Source organism: Carcharodon carcharias, chromosome 6, assembly GCF_017639515.1.
Source record: "Carcharodon carcharias isolate sCarCar2 chromosome 6, sCarCar2.pri, whole genome shotgun sequence".
Lineage (NCBI taxonomy): Eukaryota > Metazoa > Chordata > Chondrichthyes > Lamniformes > Lamnidae > Carcharodon > Carcharodon carcharias.
In genome coordinates this window covers 141,705,146-141,721,886 of record NC_054472.1, presented here as the reverse complement: position 1 = coordinate 141,721,886, position 16,741 = coordinate 141,705,146, and the positions used below count along the sequence as shown (strand labels likewise).

The window sequence follows — 16,741 nt, the reverse complement described above, 5'->3', positions numbered from 1 at the left end:
GAATTGGACAACAACTTCTGGCAGATAAACACTGAAAACAGGAAATTGATGTTGGATTTGCCTTCATCCTCAAGCTTTGCTACACTGCTATATTGCCAAAAGATTCAGCATTCACACATAAGATGCGGTACTTACCTACTAGATACTTATTATAAACGCCAGAAAAAATTAGGACTTGTCCACTCAAGTGGAAGTTCTTTTTTTAGCAGCACAATTAGTCTTAATTATCAACAGACAATGTTGCTATCAAAGAAAATTTACTTTCAAAAGTGATCTCTTTCCTTCAAGATTTAAAAAGGAATAAAAGTTTTTGTTTTACTTTTTCTCTTTCTTATCTCTTAATCCCAACTTTCTCTCTTTTTTGTACATGATTTTAGATTGAATTCCTTTACACTTGGTCTAGGTCCCTTGTGGAGGATGCTGCAGTGAAATTAATCTCTAGCAAGTGGCTGTGTAGAGCCCAGGGCAGCTGTAAGCATAATGAAAAGCTCGTACCAATCCTTCACCTTGACTGCAAAAATCAGGGCCATTAAGTCCATCTGGCTGAGATTGAAGGTGAAGGATCAGTGTCTAACCCATTGAAGCTCCCAGTCAAACTGCAATTTTTGCTTCTGAACTCACTAAATATTACAACAAAACTATTTAAAAAATATACATAGAATGTACTGGCAGCAAAGATGACAGGGTAGTACATCTCAATTTACCAAGTCATTAAGGAGAAGAATCAAGTATCATTAAAGGGAACCAAAAAATGCAGATCACAGAAGGTCAAAGTATCCCTCCCCATTTTCCAGAGAAGTACTCCACTTTACTTCAATTTGTGACTAGAACAAGCTTATGACAACAGTAAATTAAACGCTATAACATCAATCTTGCAGAGTAAGCAAAATGACAAATGGGGAACAAAAATGCTCACCTTTGGAGAGTGGGTTCACAATGTGTTATGTTTGAGAGAGAGGGGGGCAGGAATTAACTTTCATACAGTATTCCTTTAGCCTTACTCAGCACATTTGTAATAATTATATTTTGAGAGTACTTATCACCAGTTTGCAGTGTCTGCACTGCATTAAACACAGCTGTAATGCATTTGTACAAACAATTATTAGGGACTTACTAATCTAAAGTAAGCCAAATTGGAATTCCCTTCAGTTACTGTGCCTTTCAACTCATCTTTCAATACTGTGTAATACTGCCCACAATGTCAGACTGACCATTAATTACAAATCTCCCATATATACTCTCCTACAAGATTTTCCTTCTGTGATTTGTCTAATTATAGTAATTAACATACTTACATGCCAAATAATTCTAAGATTTCAAACTAGCCTATTTTAAAAAAAATGTCATTCACATTTATTGCAGTGTTGGTCTAATCCTTAGTGTGTTATGCCTGAGTCTGGTGTCCCTCAAGGATCTACTCTTGGTGACCTCATCTACATCCTGCCCCTGAGTGACATCCTCTGAAAACACATCAATTTCCACGGGGACACTGACGACACCCAGCTCTATGTCACCACCACCTCTCACAACCCTTTTGCCATCTCTAAATTATCAGACTGTACCAAATCCTGTTCACCCATTACCCCTGTGCAGGCTGATGTACACTGGCTCTCGGTTAAACATTTCCAGGACAAGTATATGCAAAACTCCCACATATCTGGCCCAAGTCTCCACCACCGAGATCAGTGTAAGAGACATTCATAGAAGGTCCCCGGCAGCAGAAAATCAGCCCGTTCAAAGTTTAAACTTTCTGGGCAATTACAGCTCGTGTGTGCACACCAGGACTTCTGCAGGGTCGCAATGTGCAACACAAGACTTTTTTTTAATTTGCTCTTGGGATGTGGGTGTTGCTGGCTAGGCCTGTGTTTATTGCCTATCTCTAATTGCCCTTGAGAAGGTGGTGGGGAGCTGCCTTCTTGAACCACTGCAGTCCATGTGGTGTAGGTACACACGGTGCTGTTAGGGAGGAAGTTCAGATTTCACCACTCTGGACATTGGAAGATTCGGGCCTATATGTCACACTGAACATCCATATCAACAGTCGTCACTGGGCTCTTCTATGACAAGGAATGGAGAAAAAGGGTCACTGAAAATCAATTTTATCCCATGGAAGTCCTTTTTCTTTGGAAGTTACACCTGGCAGTAAGCCAGAATGTCGATGAAAGTTTTAAAGTTAGATTTCAGGAAAATGTACAGAAAAGACAGATTTAGTAGAAAAAAGGAAATTTAAGGTTTAAACATTAAAATTTGCACTGAACTGTTTAGTTATAAAATTACTCCTGATATTTATGTAGCTTGGAGTTTATTTTAGCATCACTGATGATGTGAATGCTTAAGGAACTAACTCAAGAGATGATTAAAGGTCTAAAATTTAAACAGACAGTCGCAAATATAAATTAATAATTGCACTTGTTACTTCAAAGCCAATGCTTCACAGCCTTCCTCTCTACACACTAACTGTGGCAGGGGACAATCATCAGGCCCCTCATAATTCTGCTCTGGTCCAACTAATAGGACATTTATAATAGTGGGGTCCAATGATGGTTTGATGGTTTTCCCCCTTGTGATGGGCTGCACTTCTCTACATCTAAAGTAAGATACTCTGTAGTTATAAATTCCAAGAATGAATCCGGATCTCTACTTGATGACATCTCACGCTGTCACTGCAACATAATATGCCCCTGCCTAATTACTATTATTGTTTAGTTGCACAGTAAATGCTGTATCAATTATGAAAAGAACAAGAGTTCTTGAACTCAAGTGCGTTCCACTCAAGTTTTTGTACAAAAGTGAATCAAGAAAGTTCAGTAATGTATAGAGTGCAAAACAAAAACTGACAGACTTGTTTGCTGAAAAAAGTCACTATTGTTATTAGCTTAGCAAGTCATTGACCTGCATTTTGTAGTCAGCAGCAAGGTGACAGCGCTCACCAATTACCCCACTAAAACCTTCCTCCAAAGATCTAATGATCTCTGTGACCTGGATTTCCCATTTGACAGTTTGAACCTGGTGCCATGTTAACAGTGATGTCATCAAGCAGGGTAAGCAGCCAATCACTTTGCAGTATTCTCACTAACAGCAAGTAAAATGCACTGACTTTTTTGTTTAACAGGGAGCAAAATAAATCCTTACAATATGCACAAGTGATTAAGATAGAAACGGAAATTAACAACTTCAAAGAAAAAATGTAATTTTTATTATAATGGAGAAACACAACATTCCACAAACATAAAATTAGTTTTTCAGGGCCACTGAGCCTGTTCAGCAGTAATTTTAACTTAATATGCTGTTAAAGACCCAGTTGTACCTTATTCAATAAGGTATAACTTTTTCAAGTGTTTTTACAGCAAGACTAATGGCTTAAAAGGGCAGAGTTTTGCAAATTCAGTGTTTCTACTTGATTGCAGTCTGGTGGGGAAGTGGAGGTGTGGGGGGCGGGGTGGTGGTAGAACTTCAACAATGCATCCCATGGAGAAGTGTTGAATCACGGGCAGCAATTTCAGGATTTCCAGATTTAACAGCACATGTATGGACAGTAGAAGTTACTGTCTTTGCTACCAAAAAATCTGGGCCCTCGTAAGTAGGCTGACAACAGACAACAAAATAACTTTGGTTGTGGTAACCTGTAGTTAGCTTCTCCGTAATAACTAACAACCTAAGAAGAGAAATGTTTTAAATTGTATACAAATACACAAACCTTTAGCATATGTGTCAGAATGTAATGGTGAGGAATCAGTGCTGCTGATTGTCTCTTCACATTCACATTCAGAAAGGGTCTGAAACAAAGAAAACAATGAGCAGTGAAGTTAGTATACAGGAGTCCTGCTCAGTAACGTTAAAGCACGATTAGTGCTGGTATTTTGCAAACAAGTGTATGGAAATTCTGGCAGATCAGTCATCTCCGGAGTGCAGTTACTTGGTAATTACAGAACAGAAACAGACCATTTGGTCCAATTGGTATGTGCATGTTCAGGTCCCCAGGGCATTTCCCCTCACTCTATTTTATCTAACTCTTATCAGCATATCAAAAACAAACAAGAGCTGAAGTAAATCAATTAATTACAATATCACGGACCAATCTGTAGAATTACCTTCCCCTCTGCCCCTTCCTGTCTACACTCTGTCAACATGAACACTTCTTTCCAGACCTCCAACCTCCTCCCTGCCTCCCCAAGCCTCTGATCACCTACCCCTGTCCCAACCTCCGCCAAGTGTTCCAACCACCCTCCAGAATTGGCCTGAGACCCCAGCAAACCTAAATTCTGCTAAGAAAATTCTTTTGCATTTCACCCAATAGCAACTCTTCATGTGAGCTCCTTCAGCTATGCCTACATTTCCCTTTCTGGGGGTCACCATATGCACCATAATGGCTACACCATAATGACAGATTTTAGGCAGACTCAAATAAAAGTGCCTTGTTGGCATCTTATTTTTCTGTCACTTCATTGAGCATAACTTGGATCTAAAGAGCAGAACTGCTGAGGAAGTATACAACATTACAGTCAGTTAGACATTCAAATATTGTTAATAGTTGCCTGTAGGCACCTCCTTGTTTGGGAAAAGGAGCTTCAGTCACGTAAGCAAGGTCAATTCATCCATCTAAAGATGGGTGCAGAAGTACAGAAAATCTCTTGTGCAGCCTGTTATAACTAATCCTCTTCTTCCAAACAAGAAAAGGAGGGAGGAAAACAGGAAATGAAAGACCAGTTAATCTGACATCAGTCATCAGGAAAATGCTGGAATTTACCCTTAAGGAAGCGGTAAAGAAAACCATAACATTAATAAAATCACGTTGACTGCCTAGTAAAGAGAATAATGTTTGACAAAACAACTAGCAGAGTAGATAAAGGGAAATCAATACACGTAGCATATTGGAATCTTCTATAGGCATTTGACAAAGTACCACACGAAAAGTTGTTGCACAAGATTAGGTCTCATGGGGTTTATATTTGCATGGATAGAAAATTGATTAAAGGGCGGTGCACAAGAGAGTAGGAATAAACAGGCCATTTTCAGGTTAGTGTGCTGTTACTAGTCGGGTGCTGAGATCAGTGCTGGGCCTCAGCTAACTACAAACTATTTTAATAACTCTGATAAAGGGACAGAGTGTAAAGCATTTAGGTTTGCTGGGGTCTCAGGCCAATTCTGGAAGGAGGTTGGAACACTTGGCGGAGGTTGGGACAGGGGTAGGTGATCAGAGGCTTGGGGAGGCAGGGAGGAGGTTGGAGGTCTGGAAAGAAGTGTTCATGTTGAGGGTGGAAGGAGGTCACAGGCCCAAGACCAGGGTTGGGGAATGGGATGTCAGGGGCTTTGGCCGGGAGGGTGGAGCTTCCCAGGCTGACACACTGGATCGGGCAGATAGGGGTAAAAACGCTCACCTCCTGGACCTGGCAAGCACTCACCTGGATGTAGCTGCTGGGTTTTTCGAGGTTCAGGAACAATAGTCATCTATAGTTAAAGTTGAAAAGTAGAATAATAATGAGGCCTGCAGCCTGCCCACCTTCCCAGCTCAATTAAAACTGGAAATAGGAGGCTGGAGATAGGTATTATGATCCCAGCTTATGTCACTACTGGACAAGTCAGATCCCTTGGTGGAACCTGATTTGATAGATCCTAACTTTTATTTTTTTGTTTAGAAATGTGGGGGGCAGTTATTGAAGAGAATCACAAAGTTTGCTGATGAACTTTTAACAAAATAATAAAACATTTATTAAGCAAAAGAAAAATGAGCCATATTAAATACTCTTTCACCTGCAACGATACCTTTATAGATATATGCAGATTCATAAGGATTATCTCAAGGTACAAAATCTATCTTATACTCTAATGTTCACAATAAGTGTACAGTCCATGTAAACCTATAGGTGGCCTGTGGTCAGACAAACCACACTCTGAAATCACGTGACAGATGCCACCCAAAGCAGGTGCTATAGATTTCTCATCAAATAAATGCCATCCAGACACTCGGCACACCTTGAGCCAACCAGTCTCACTGAACTCTGTCTTTCTCCCGAGGGTTTAAAATCTCAACGCTCGAAGTACCCGCCTTGGAATCTTCTCCCAAACTGCGCTTCATTTGGACATCTTCAACAAGCATTCACCTCCAAAGGTTTGAACTTTCCTTCCCTGGATCTCTACATGCAGTCAGTCTTCATCCTCCACACACACTCTCAGGAATTTGGCTGTGCCAAGCAGGACACCACTGCTTCAGAGGCCAGTAGTAGGGGTCACCCACCTTTGGCCGTCTCCTCGAATCATCTGGCTTCTTGGAAGCCCACTTTGCCTTGATTTCGCTCTCTGCAGCTTTCTCTCTTTAATGCAGAGCCCTTTCCTCTGCTCCTTATTTTAACCTCACTGAACAGGTTCTGTTCCAGATTCCTGTCCATGTCCGTTGACTTAACTGTCATCTGGGGGCCTTTCTTGTCCCTCTTCCTGGTTTTGAGACTTCCTTCTTTGCTGTTTGGAACCTTCTTCTTGCAGTTCCCTCTCCTGTGTCCAGCTTCCTGGCACCTGCTTCCAACTGAACTCAAACTGCTTTTTTGTTTTTCCTGTCTCTGTAGGTCTCCTGTTGCTAGACAACAGCAAAATTTTTTTCTACAGTGTTTAATTCACAGTTTTTTCCTACATTGTTTTTACTTCCCTAAACCACTAAACTCCCTTGGTAACACACCTCCCCACTTCAAGGTCTGTAAAATGCAGGTATATAAACAAAGCTCCAGACTTGTAGACTCCATCTCACTGAAAAAAAACTTAAAATAAAACTTGACCTAGATTTCACCTTTTTAACCCACAAATAAAAATAAAATTAAACTTAAAGCTATAGCTTATTCCTAACTCACACAAATACACATATAACTTACTTAAAACTATCTCTAATTCCCAACACAGGTTTGAGTCAGATTCTGAGAGTCTTTAGCCCAAACTTTAACCCATATGGCTTACTCCCCTTCCTGTTTCTTATGTCAGTTAAAGGGGTGGGGCAGAGGAGGTGACCCTCTTCAATTTACCTCAACTGGCGCAAAGGTTCATTACAATTGAAACGCCAAAGAGAAAAACAAATAATTAAGATTAGTGGTGGAAAGATGAGAGATGGAAATTTCCCTTTATATTGCTATTGCCTTTCTGAAACTTCCTGATTGCTTACTAGCCATCCTGAATGCCTATTTACAATGAGTGTTTTTTTTTGTTTGGCATCCTGCAAACCAGTATAGCAGCGACTGGCAGTCAAGCCTGACACCTCCTCATATTAATATTAAAATGAAGCATTTCTGAGGCAGGCACTTACATTAGAACCGGTACCATGCTGACCATAAAATGAATGAGGACATAAACCACTTTCTGCAAGGAGGAACTTTGCTTATTTTTAACAACCTCGTCCAGTGTCATCAGGGAAGGCAGTGGAAAATATTGTTCTGGTGGTGTTAGGCTGTGTGTGCAAGCCAAGAATCACAGCTGAGGAGCAGAAACCCTGTTGATTTTTCCCCTTCCTAGCCCAGGGACATGAAGGCAAACTAGAGCATTCCTGCAGCTGGCCTGGCAGTGATCAGCAAGCAGAGAACAAACAGATTAAGGATTGAACCAGGGATCGTGCTCATCTTGACAGTTATGTATGTACCACACTCTAAACCTAAACAATCTTGATGCAGATAATGTAATGTTCATCAGATGAAACTTCCCTCCATGCACTAAAATGAAGCTTAAAGGGGAGCGAACTTCCTATTCAAAAACTTACCTTTTCACGTTGCCCAAAGTGTTCAGCGTACCATACCATCACAGCAAGACAAAGGAAGGTAATGAAAGCCTGAAATGAACAAAAAGCCCAATTAGGTGGTCTATACGATGTCCCATTTTCTAGGTCTAACTCACAAGCAACCTAACAAAAAAAAAACGCAGTTTTCATCCAATACTTTTTAATTCAATGTTGACACTTTACAAAACCGACGCAGGACCACAAAATGATATCATGCCTGTTAGGAGACTAGGAGGTGATAAGCAAACTCAGAAAAGACCAGGGGTTGATTAAGGAGCTTTCTCAACCCTGCAGTTATAAACAGCACTACTCAAGTTTTTTTTAAAATCACTTCGTCCCCCTTTTTAAAAAAAATACACAAGTGAATTTGCATCTTAAGCTGTGAATAAATTACTCTGGTGTACATACACGATGAAAATGACCTAACAATCAAATCACTCCCATTTTGCAGAGACTTATTAGTAGCAAAATCATTTTCAGAGAAATAACAAAACGTGCTGGAAACACACAGCAATTCAATCAGCCTCTCTGCTCAGAAAACATTCCAGGAACAGGGCCTACCTGAAAGAGCAACCAGCCCTTTCTCTGCATAGGTGCTCACTGACCTGCTGTGCATATCCAGACATTTCTGCTTTTATTTCAGACTTCCAGCATCTGGAGGTTTTTTTTTTTGCTTTGTATTTATTCACTTAGTAAACTCTGCAAATATTTTCCTCTGCATATTACAAGGACAAAATAACACACTTTTAATATGCTGAGCACTTTAGGCTTTAAGTCCTCTGGGCCTAATTAGTTAATTTTAAAAATGGTGGCATCAAGTACAAAGTTCAACGTTGAAACTAAACTTATGACAAGACTTGTAATACTTTTTTACTATTTAGGTCCAATAACAAAAATTTTTTTCAGACATTTTCTCCCCTAATATTCCCTATCCCCACCACCATGCTACTAGATGCTTCGAGGCTTCTGTTCTGTTTGAATTATTGGAGTATGCAGGGATTTAAGCTTCTATAAGAGAGGGGATTCTCAGGCATCTGAGGCAGCTGGGGTGGGGTGGGCTCCCAAGCGTGAATGCACTGATGAATACAGCACTGCTTCTTCTGCAAGTGCAAGTCATGGTCCCATTTAGTGCAACCTACTTATGCAAAGTTGGATTTTCAACAATGACATCAATGAAAACAAAGTGCCAAGTCAGGATGAACTGTGGCCATGACAAATTTGTGCTTCTCAAAAAAGTAGCACCGCATCTTGACACAATTGCTGTTCACATTAAGTAAAGCAAAACTAATACGCCTAATTGTATAATTGTCACACAAAATAACTTGTTTTGTGAAACAAGCGTCCATAGAATTTTGCACAAGGGAGGAAGGGTTGAGATGCAAAAAAGTTGAAACCCCCTGCTCTATCAGGCTGAAATGGAACCATAAACCAGGAAAACATTTCAATAAATAACAGCAAAATGAATGGTATTTAGTACAAAACACTATTGTGCAAACTTTGCTAGCTTGTCACAAAATATTAAAATCACACTCCTCCCCCGACCCCCTGAGGTATTTTCAACATTTATTAAACCTTGCAGGGGATGTTTATTTCATACTGTGGTAGACCAATGTCACGGAGTCATAAAAGTTTAGTTTCTCTATTGGAAACAAACTGACTCTGCCACATAAATATCAGTCCAAAATCACAAAAAAGGTGCACTACAAGAAATCCAATTCCACAAAATCTGAATTTTCCTCAATTTTATTAAATGGTATGTGATTCTACTAATTACAAAAAATGTTACTTATCTACCCCCACTTTGAAATAGGACACTAATTGGAACTTAATGCATCATTCATCCAATCACAAACAACCAGATATTAGGCACAGCTCGCTGCCTTTTACTCATTGGGAGAGTTAGGTAGGATTTTATGCACAATCTCCATCTTTTTCCAACCTGTTCTAAAGAGGTGGGCCATTTATTTAAAAATACTAATGAGGCCGCCTAACAGTCTTTTAGATTTGACAGCTGTGGACTGGGTTTCCCAGGGTTCAGGAAACCCCACAACTGAAGGGAAGCCAAGTCCAACAGGCAAGTGCATTTCCAGTAGCTTGTGGGGCAGAAGAACTTCCCCACACCCCACAAACAAATCTGCTTCTTGCCTCTTTATCTGATTGGCTGCCAGATGGGACATAGAGAAAAATAAAGTGTTTACTGAGGCACTACTATTAGACAGGACCTCCTCATTACCCATATTTCCCAGCTGATATGACACCCCCACCTCTATGACACCCCACCCTCCCCCTCACTCTAAATATCAGGGCCTTAGTTACCAGTCCCGGCTCAAGGTAGAATGTAAGCTCTTGCTGGAGCTTGCGATTAATGTGAAATGTACAAGAACGTTATTGAAATTTCTTACCATACAAATAAGCCAAAGAATGACGTATAATCCCAGAGTTTTGGAGAATAAATCTTGACCAGACTTGATGCACACTATTGCTTCCAGAAAGGAAATGGCACTGTTAACATTTTTTAAAAAAAAAGTTAGACAGATCTTGTCAATTCCATCCGAGTAACAGCCAGGTCCACAGCTTAATACTTTTGGATTAATTTGAAGTGTTCTGGGCATCACAAAATGCATTCAATAAAAATAAATTACTTCAAGCTAAGCAATTTGATATAATAACAGATTTCATGTTGAATTGTTTATGGTGAGTCAGAAATTAGATTTTGTAAGTGCTGTGGATAAGTTGGGTGGGCTTGGAAGGGGCAAACTACGTAAGGAGCTCGAGGCTTAGGAGAATTTGAGGTTAGGAGAAATGTAATGTAGATGTCAGCTGTGGCTCAGTTAATACCACTCTCATGCAATATCTCCTCTCATTTTTTTGGAGTGTGCAGCCACTTCAATTTTTTTTTGTGTGGCCACACACTAGCGGTAACATAAAAGGGCCGACTTGTGTATGGCTGCAGGTTGCTGTGCACCTGAATGGCTTAGAGGGAATATTGCTTTCACCTCTGAGTTGCAAGATCTCGGGTACAAGCACAATCCAGGACCTAAGCACAAAAACCAAGGTTGGCATACTAGTGCAGTACTGACCGGCTACTGGAGCTGCCCTCTTTCAGAAGAGATGTTAAACCGACGCCCCTCTGGCCTTTCATGGTGAAAGCAAAAAACCCCATAACATCATTTCAAAGAAGAGCAGGCAGATATTCCCACTGTCCTGGCTGATATTTAATCCCCAAACTGAACGGATTCTCGGTTATCAAACTGCTGTTTGTGGGAGCTTGCTGCTACATTTCCTACATTACAACTTCAAAAGTATTTCATTGGGTGTAAAGCACTTTGAGGTGTTCAGTGGCCATGAAAGGCATTATAGAAGTGCAAGGATTTCTTTTTTTGTTCACATTATATACACAATTCCCGATGTGCAATCAACTGTGTTTACACCATTCACCACAATAAAACTGGGTGCAAGCTGGAGGTAAACAGAGAATGTTAGAAATACTCAGCAGGTCAGGCAACATCAGTGGAAAGAGAAACAAGAGTTAACATTTCAGAATGATGACCTTTCATCAGAACTTAGATTGTTCGGAAATATAACATTTTTTTTTAAAGTGAGGTAGGGAAAGCGGGAAGGTAAGAACGGGAAGATCTGTGATAGGGTGGAAGGCAGGAGAGATAACATAACCAAAGGGATAATAGTGAGAAGCAAAGAGAGATTGTTATGAGACAAGTAAAGAAACAAAAAGATGTGTTTGGAGGAGGTCTAATTGGGGAAAGTACTGTTATCATTAGCAGCTGCTGTACAGAAAAAGGGACAGAAACTGTTGAACTCTATGTTAGTTAAAGAAGGCTGTAAACTGCTGAATCTAACAATGAGGTCCTGCTCCTTGATCTTACACTGGTGAAGTCACTGTTGCAATGAAGAAAACACAATAGCCAATTTGCATTCAGAAACTTCCCACAAGCAGCAATCTGTTATGCTGGGTGATAGGTCAAAACTGGCCACTGTACCAGGGAGAACTCACCTACTCTTCTTTGAAATAGTACCAGGGGTTCTTTCGCGTGCACTTGAAAAGGAGGACAGGGTCTCAGTTAAATGTATTACCTGAAAGATCACACTGACAGTGCAGCACACCCTTATTATGCCACTGGAGTGTCAGTCTGGACTTTGTTCTCAAGGCTCTGAAGTAGGGCTTAGGACCACTGCTTTGTGGCTCAGAGGTGACAGCACTACAACTGAGTCATTTCTGACGCTTCAAAGTAATAAACCTATAAGCAGCAGTGCATTACTCTGTGTTATATTACTCAAACACACTATACAACACAATGGAAGCACAAAACTTACAGTCTAATTGTACTGCTGAAAGTTCACTTGAGAGTGAAAAACAAAGTGCGAAAGTTGGGCTTTGCTAACATAATGGACACAAAAGTGTTTTGGAAATTCACAAAGAACATACTGGGAATCATCAAGAACATTTGTATAGAGAGGGTTAAATTGCTTTTGACAATATGTTGTAATTTGAAGGAACACTGTCCTCATAATAAACTGCTTAACAATTTTATTTGTGGGAGCGGAAGGAGAAGCAGTGCGTAGATGAGTCAAAAGAACTTCATTCAACTGTCAAGATGCTGATCTCAATGTTGTAAACCTGATGTTCTTAGAAAACAAGAAAATTGTGAAGGAGTTCCCAAGTCTCTTAAATACTCTAAACTCCCATGACAGCTTCTGACTGCATTTTGAACAACTCTAAGACTTTGCCTTTATTATCCTGCTTCAGTTAAAGAAACCTTCCTGATGTATTTGCTTTAATCTAGGATTACACTAATCATGCCTTTTAATATCTTTCCCATCTTGCAGTTCTATGAAGTGGAATTAGATACATTTCATGATGTTCTCAGCAACAATAATTATACTCATTTCACAGGTTAATTATTCCAGAATGTTTTTAACCTTTTATTAAAAATATATAAATAATTAAAATATCAGCTATTGTACAGCTGCACTACATTACTACTTACAAAATGATTTCTCTCCCTCTTCAGGCCATGCATGTCTTAGAAAAAAAAATCAAGTCTTATGTTCAACATAACGAATTTAATCAACCACCAGAGGGCACTCAAACCCTATAAGATGGGTTAATTTTTACTTCTCAATCTTTGCACTTCTGCAGTTTTGGTCTAATTTACATCAGGCCCACACCTGTTCTTGATCTCTCAAATAACGTGACAGATAAGCAGTAGGCTTCTAGCAAGAGTTAAGTGAATTGAATTGAACCTGCAATTCAAGGTAAAGGCTATGTAGCTGATTAGGAGGAACATCTGGTTTTACTTTTAGCCAATTCAAGTATTAAATAACATAAAATTAACACAGTTGAGGGAAAATTAAAGAAATAAGCACACTTACCCAAAAACCCAGCACTGTGTCCCAACTCTTTTACACTGAGTGTCAGTGAGGTAAGCATAATACTGCCTGTAAACAAAACATTGAACAAGTATTTTATTCACAAGAGTTTCACAAAATCCAAAATACAAGTCACATCCATTTTTTGTAAATTAACAATACATTGCATCAGTAACTTGCCATTACTTAACTCCTTTGATAATAAGTATCTTCACCAATCAGCTCATGAGCATCGAGAGGTGGATTCTGTTTAACAGCTACCCATAGCCAGGAAATTCAATATAACACAAACTAAAAATAATGTTCTTCCGACTTTGATGATGAACAGAAGAGTTTGGAGTTTGGCTTCGGGTTAAACAGGTTACCTCGTGATTCAGCAAGCAACTGTGAAGTGGGATAGAATCAGAGATGAGTGTTCAGTTGGGCAAAGTTCTAGTTCATCTGCAACTTGATGCCAGAAAAGTAATTGAACATAAAGGATTGCAAAGTCAGAAGCAGTGGTGGATAGGTAGAGCTGGAGTCATCCACAATATCTGGAAACTGATTTCATGGCTGTGGATGAGTACTGCATAAATTGAGAAACAACTCTGGAATCTTGGGCCCTGGCGCTGTGATTGAGGCAGGTGGGCAGGCAGGCGGAGCAAAGCCAATGCCGAAGTTGTGCTGGCTAGATTTGGATAGGCAACAATGGAGGCAAGTGAGTGCACTGCTGAGGAGGCAGACCATAGGTGAAAGTGTTGGTTGATTGTAACAAATACTATAGTTAAAAGAGGCATGATGCACCATAGTCACAAAGGGTGTTATTGGTGACTCGAATGAGGATGTTGTGAGTAAGGAAACAGAACTGAGGATTTTAGGAGAAGCAATCATGAAGCTAGCCGTTGACCCTTAGTGACAAATCACAGAATCATTACAGCACAGGAGGCCATTTGGCATGTCATGTCTGCGCCGGTTCTCCGAATGAGCAATTCACCTAATGTCATTCTCCCTGTAACCCTGCACATTGTTCCTTTTCAGATAATTCAATTCCCTCTTGAACGCCTTGAATGAACTTGCCCCCACCACTCTCAGGCAATGCATTCCAAATCTTAAACACTCGCTGTATGAAAATTTTCCTCATGTCTCCATTGCTTCTTTTGCCAATTGCATTAAATCTGTGCTCACTCATTCTCGATTATTCCACCAGTGGGAAGTTTTTTTCCGATCTATTCTGTCCTCATGATTTTGAATACCTCTATCTAATCTCCTCTCAGCTTTCTGCAAGGAAAGCAGTCTCAACTTCTCCAATCTATGTAAATGAAGTTTCTCATCCCTAGAACCATTCTCGTGAACCTATTCTGCCCAGAACTGCATGCAATACTTCAGTTGAGGCCAAGCTACAGTTTTATACAAGTTTAACATAACCTCCTTGCTCTTGTACTCTATGCCCATATTAATAAAGCCTGAGGTGTTATATGCTTTATTAACCATTCTCTCAACCTGTCCTGCCATGTTCAATAACATATCCACATATATACCCAGCTCCCTCTGCCCCTACACCCCCTTAAGAATTGTATTCTTGATTTCACATAGTCTCTCATGTTCTTCCTACCAAAATGAATCACTTTACACTTCTCCCCCTTTTGCCCTTGTTGGCCGGTACCTAGCCTATACCTGAAACACCTTCTCCTTAAAGATCACCCATTGTTCCATTACCATTTTTCATGTTTCGTTCTATTTTACCCTGGCTAGATCCTCTCTCATCCCATTGAAGTTAGCCCTCGTGCACTGGAGAAGTTCTACTTTAGGTTGTTCCATTTTCTTCTAAAAACCTCAAGTATCCTGGAATATATCGTTTCCAACGTTAGTCACTCTACAACCATAGGTCTGTTTTTAACACAGCAAATGGATGTGTTTTGAGTGAGTTAAAATCCCATCCCATGGCTATTGAATAGCTACTAATTTTTATCTGTGCTATTAATTCACCTATTTTGCTGTAAATGGTTTGCACATTTAGACATAGTGCCTTTAGCTTTAACTTTTTTCTACTAGGGAACACAGTTTAAAAATAAGGGGTCTCCCAGTCAAGACAGAAACAAGGAGAATTTTCTTTCTCTCAAAGTGTTGCTAGTCTGTGGAATTCTCTAACCAGGGAGCAGTGGAGGCTGTGTCATTAAATATTTTTAAGGCTGAGTTAGATAGATTCTTGATTGACAAGGGAGTCAAAGGGTATAGGGGCCAGATAGAAAAGTAGAGTTGAGGCCATAATCAGATCAGCCATGATCTTATTAGATAGCAGAGTAGGCTTGAGGAGCCAATTCCCTACTCCTAATTCATATGTCGAGTGTACCTTTTGCTGATTTCACCATAGTCAATAACGCCTTGTTACCTTTGTTCCCTGTTCCCTCCTGGCACTAATTTTTAATTAAATCATTACTCTGTTTTACAACCTCGACATTTTCTTACTTCCTTTAGACAGGGGAAATTATAATGCAGAATAAGGAAACGGCAGATACTTTAAACAAAAACTGTGCGTCTGTCTTCACAGAAAATACAAAAAACATTCCGGAGATAGTGGGAAGCCAAGATTCTAGTGAGAATGTGGAACTTAAAGAAATTATCAGCAAAGCAATAGTAAAGGAGAAATCAATGAGTCTGAAAAGTTGATGCATTCTTTGGATCTAAGGGTCTGCACTGTAGGGTTTTAATGAGGGAACTCGACAGATAGAGGATGTATTACTCTGATCTTCCAAAATACCCTAGAATCTAGGCCCCTGAATTGAAAAGTAGCAAATGTAAAAGGACTTGGGATATTCAATAGAAAAGTAAGGAATTGATCATGAATCTTATGTTGGTTAGGTCACAGGAGTACCACCGTATTAGTTAATTAGCCCATGATCGGAATGATACTGGAGCCGTGAAATAACTGCATTGTAAGTTTATTTATATGCTACCAATGTCTCAACACTTCCTTCTTTATTCACCTCAAGTTCATCTTACTTGCTCCTTGCCAATTGCACCAGTTGTGCGCCCCAAATCTGTAGCTTCCCTGCTCTAGGTTTAGGCCTTGGGGCCCAATGTTTTCTTTTCATGACAAATCGCAGAAGCCTTCCTGCTCCAAGATCCACCCCCATTGCCTCCGTTAATTTCACATTTACTGATGTTGCAATAGTTTCTGTACGTGCTGGTACTGGTCAGGATCACAGATCCAAGTCCACCACGACATCAACAAGATACCATCTGACTCAAAGGGACAAGAACACAGTGCTAGATCCACCACTCTGTGTCAGACCAGAATTTAATGTCTCTTAATCCTCTTGGCCAGGCTCCAATTCTGCCAGCCACTCTCAGTTCAGCCCTAGTGCTGCTACTCCTTCCCAATGGGAGGTTCCAAACTCTTCCCCATATTTTCTCCCAGCCCAAGTGTCCTCTTCCCTCACAATCTTACCCCAGCCCAGAGCTTCTGCATTCTCAATGTGTTGGAGTGCCTTCTTAGATTATCTCCTCTGGCCAGCTATGGCCTGCCCTTGCTCAGCTCAGATCCCTCCTCTGACTGAGTAAACTTTGGTTTTCAACTTGTTAGGTGACTTACTTTTTTAAATGGTGAGACACAAAATGTAGTAA

General features: G+C 40.1%; 1 protein-coding gene across 1 annotated transcript in view; it reads right to left on the bottom strand.

The window, feature by feature from the left end:
* Positions 1 to 16,741, bottom strand: part of LOC121279351 (phosphatidylserine synthase 1-like) — a 41,869-nt gene that overhangs the window by 4,716 nt on the left and 20,412 nt on the right. Inside the window, exons 9-12 of the mRNA XM_041190531.1 lie at positions 13,142 to 13,207; positions 10,153 to 10,252; positions 7,733 to 7,801; positions 3,698 to 3,776 (exon numbers count right to left, since the gene is read on the bottom strand). Coding sequence (XP_041046465.1) covers positions 3,698 to 3,776; positions 7,733 to 7,801; positions 10,153 to 10,252; positions 13,142 to 13,207 — 314 coding nt within the window. The remainder of the gene's footprint in view (positions 1 to 3,697; positions 3,777 to 7,732; positions 7,802 to 10,152; positions 10,253 to 13,141; positions 13,208 to 16,741) is intronic.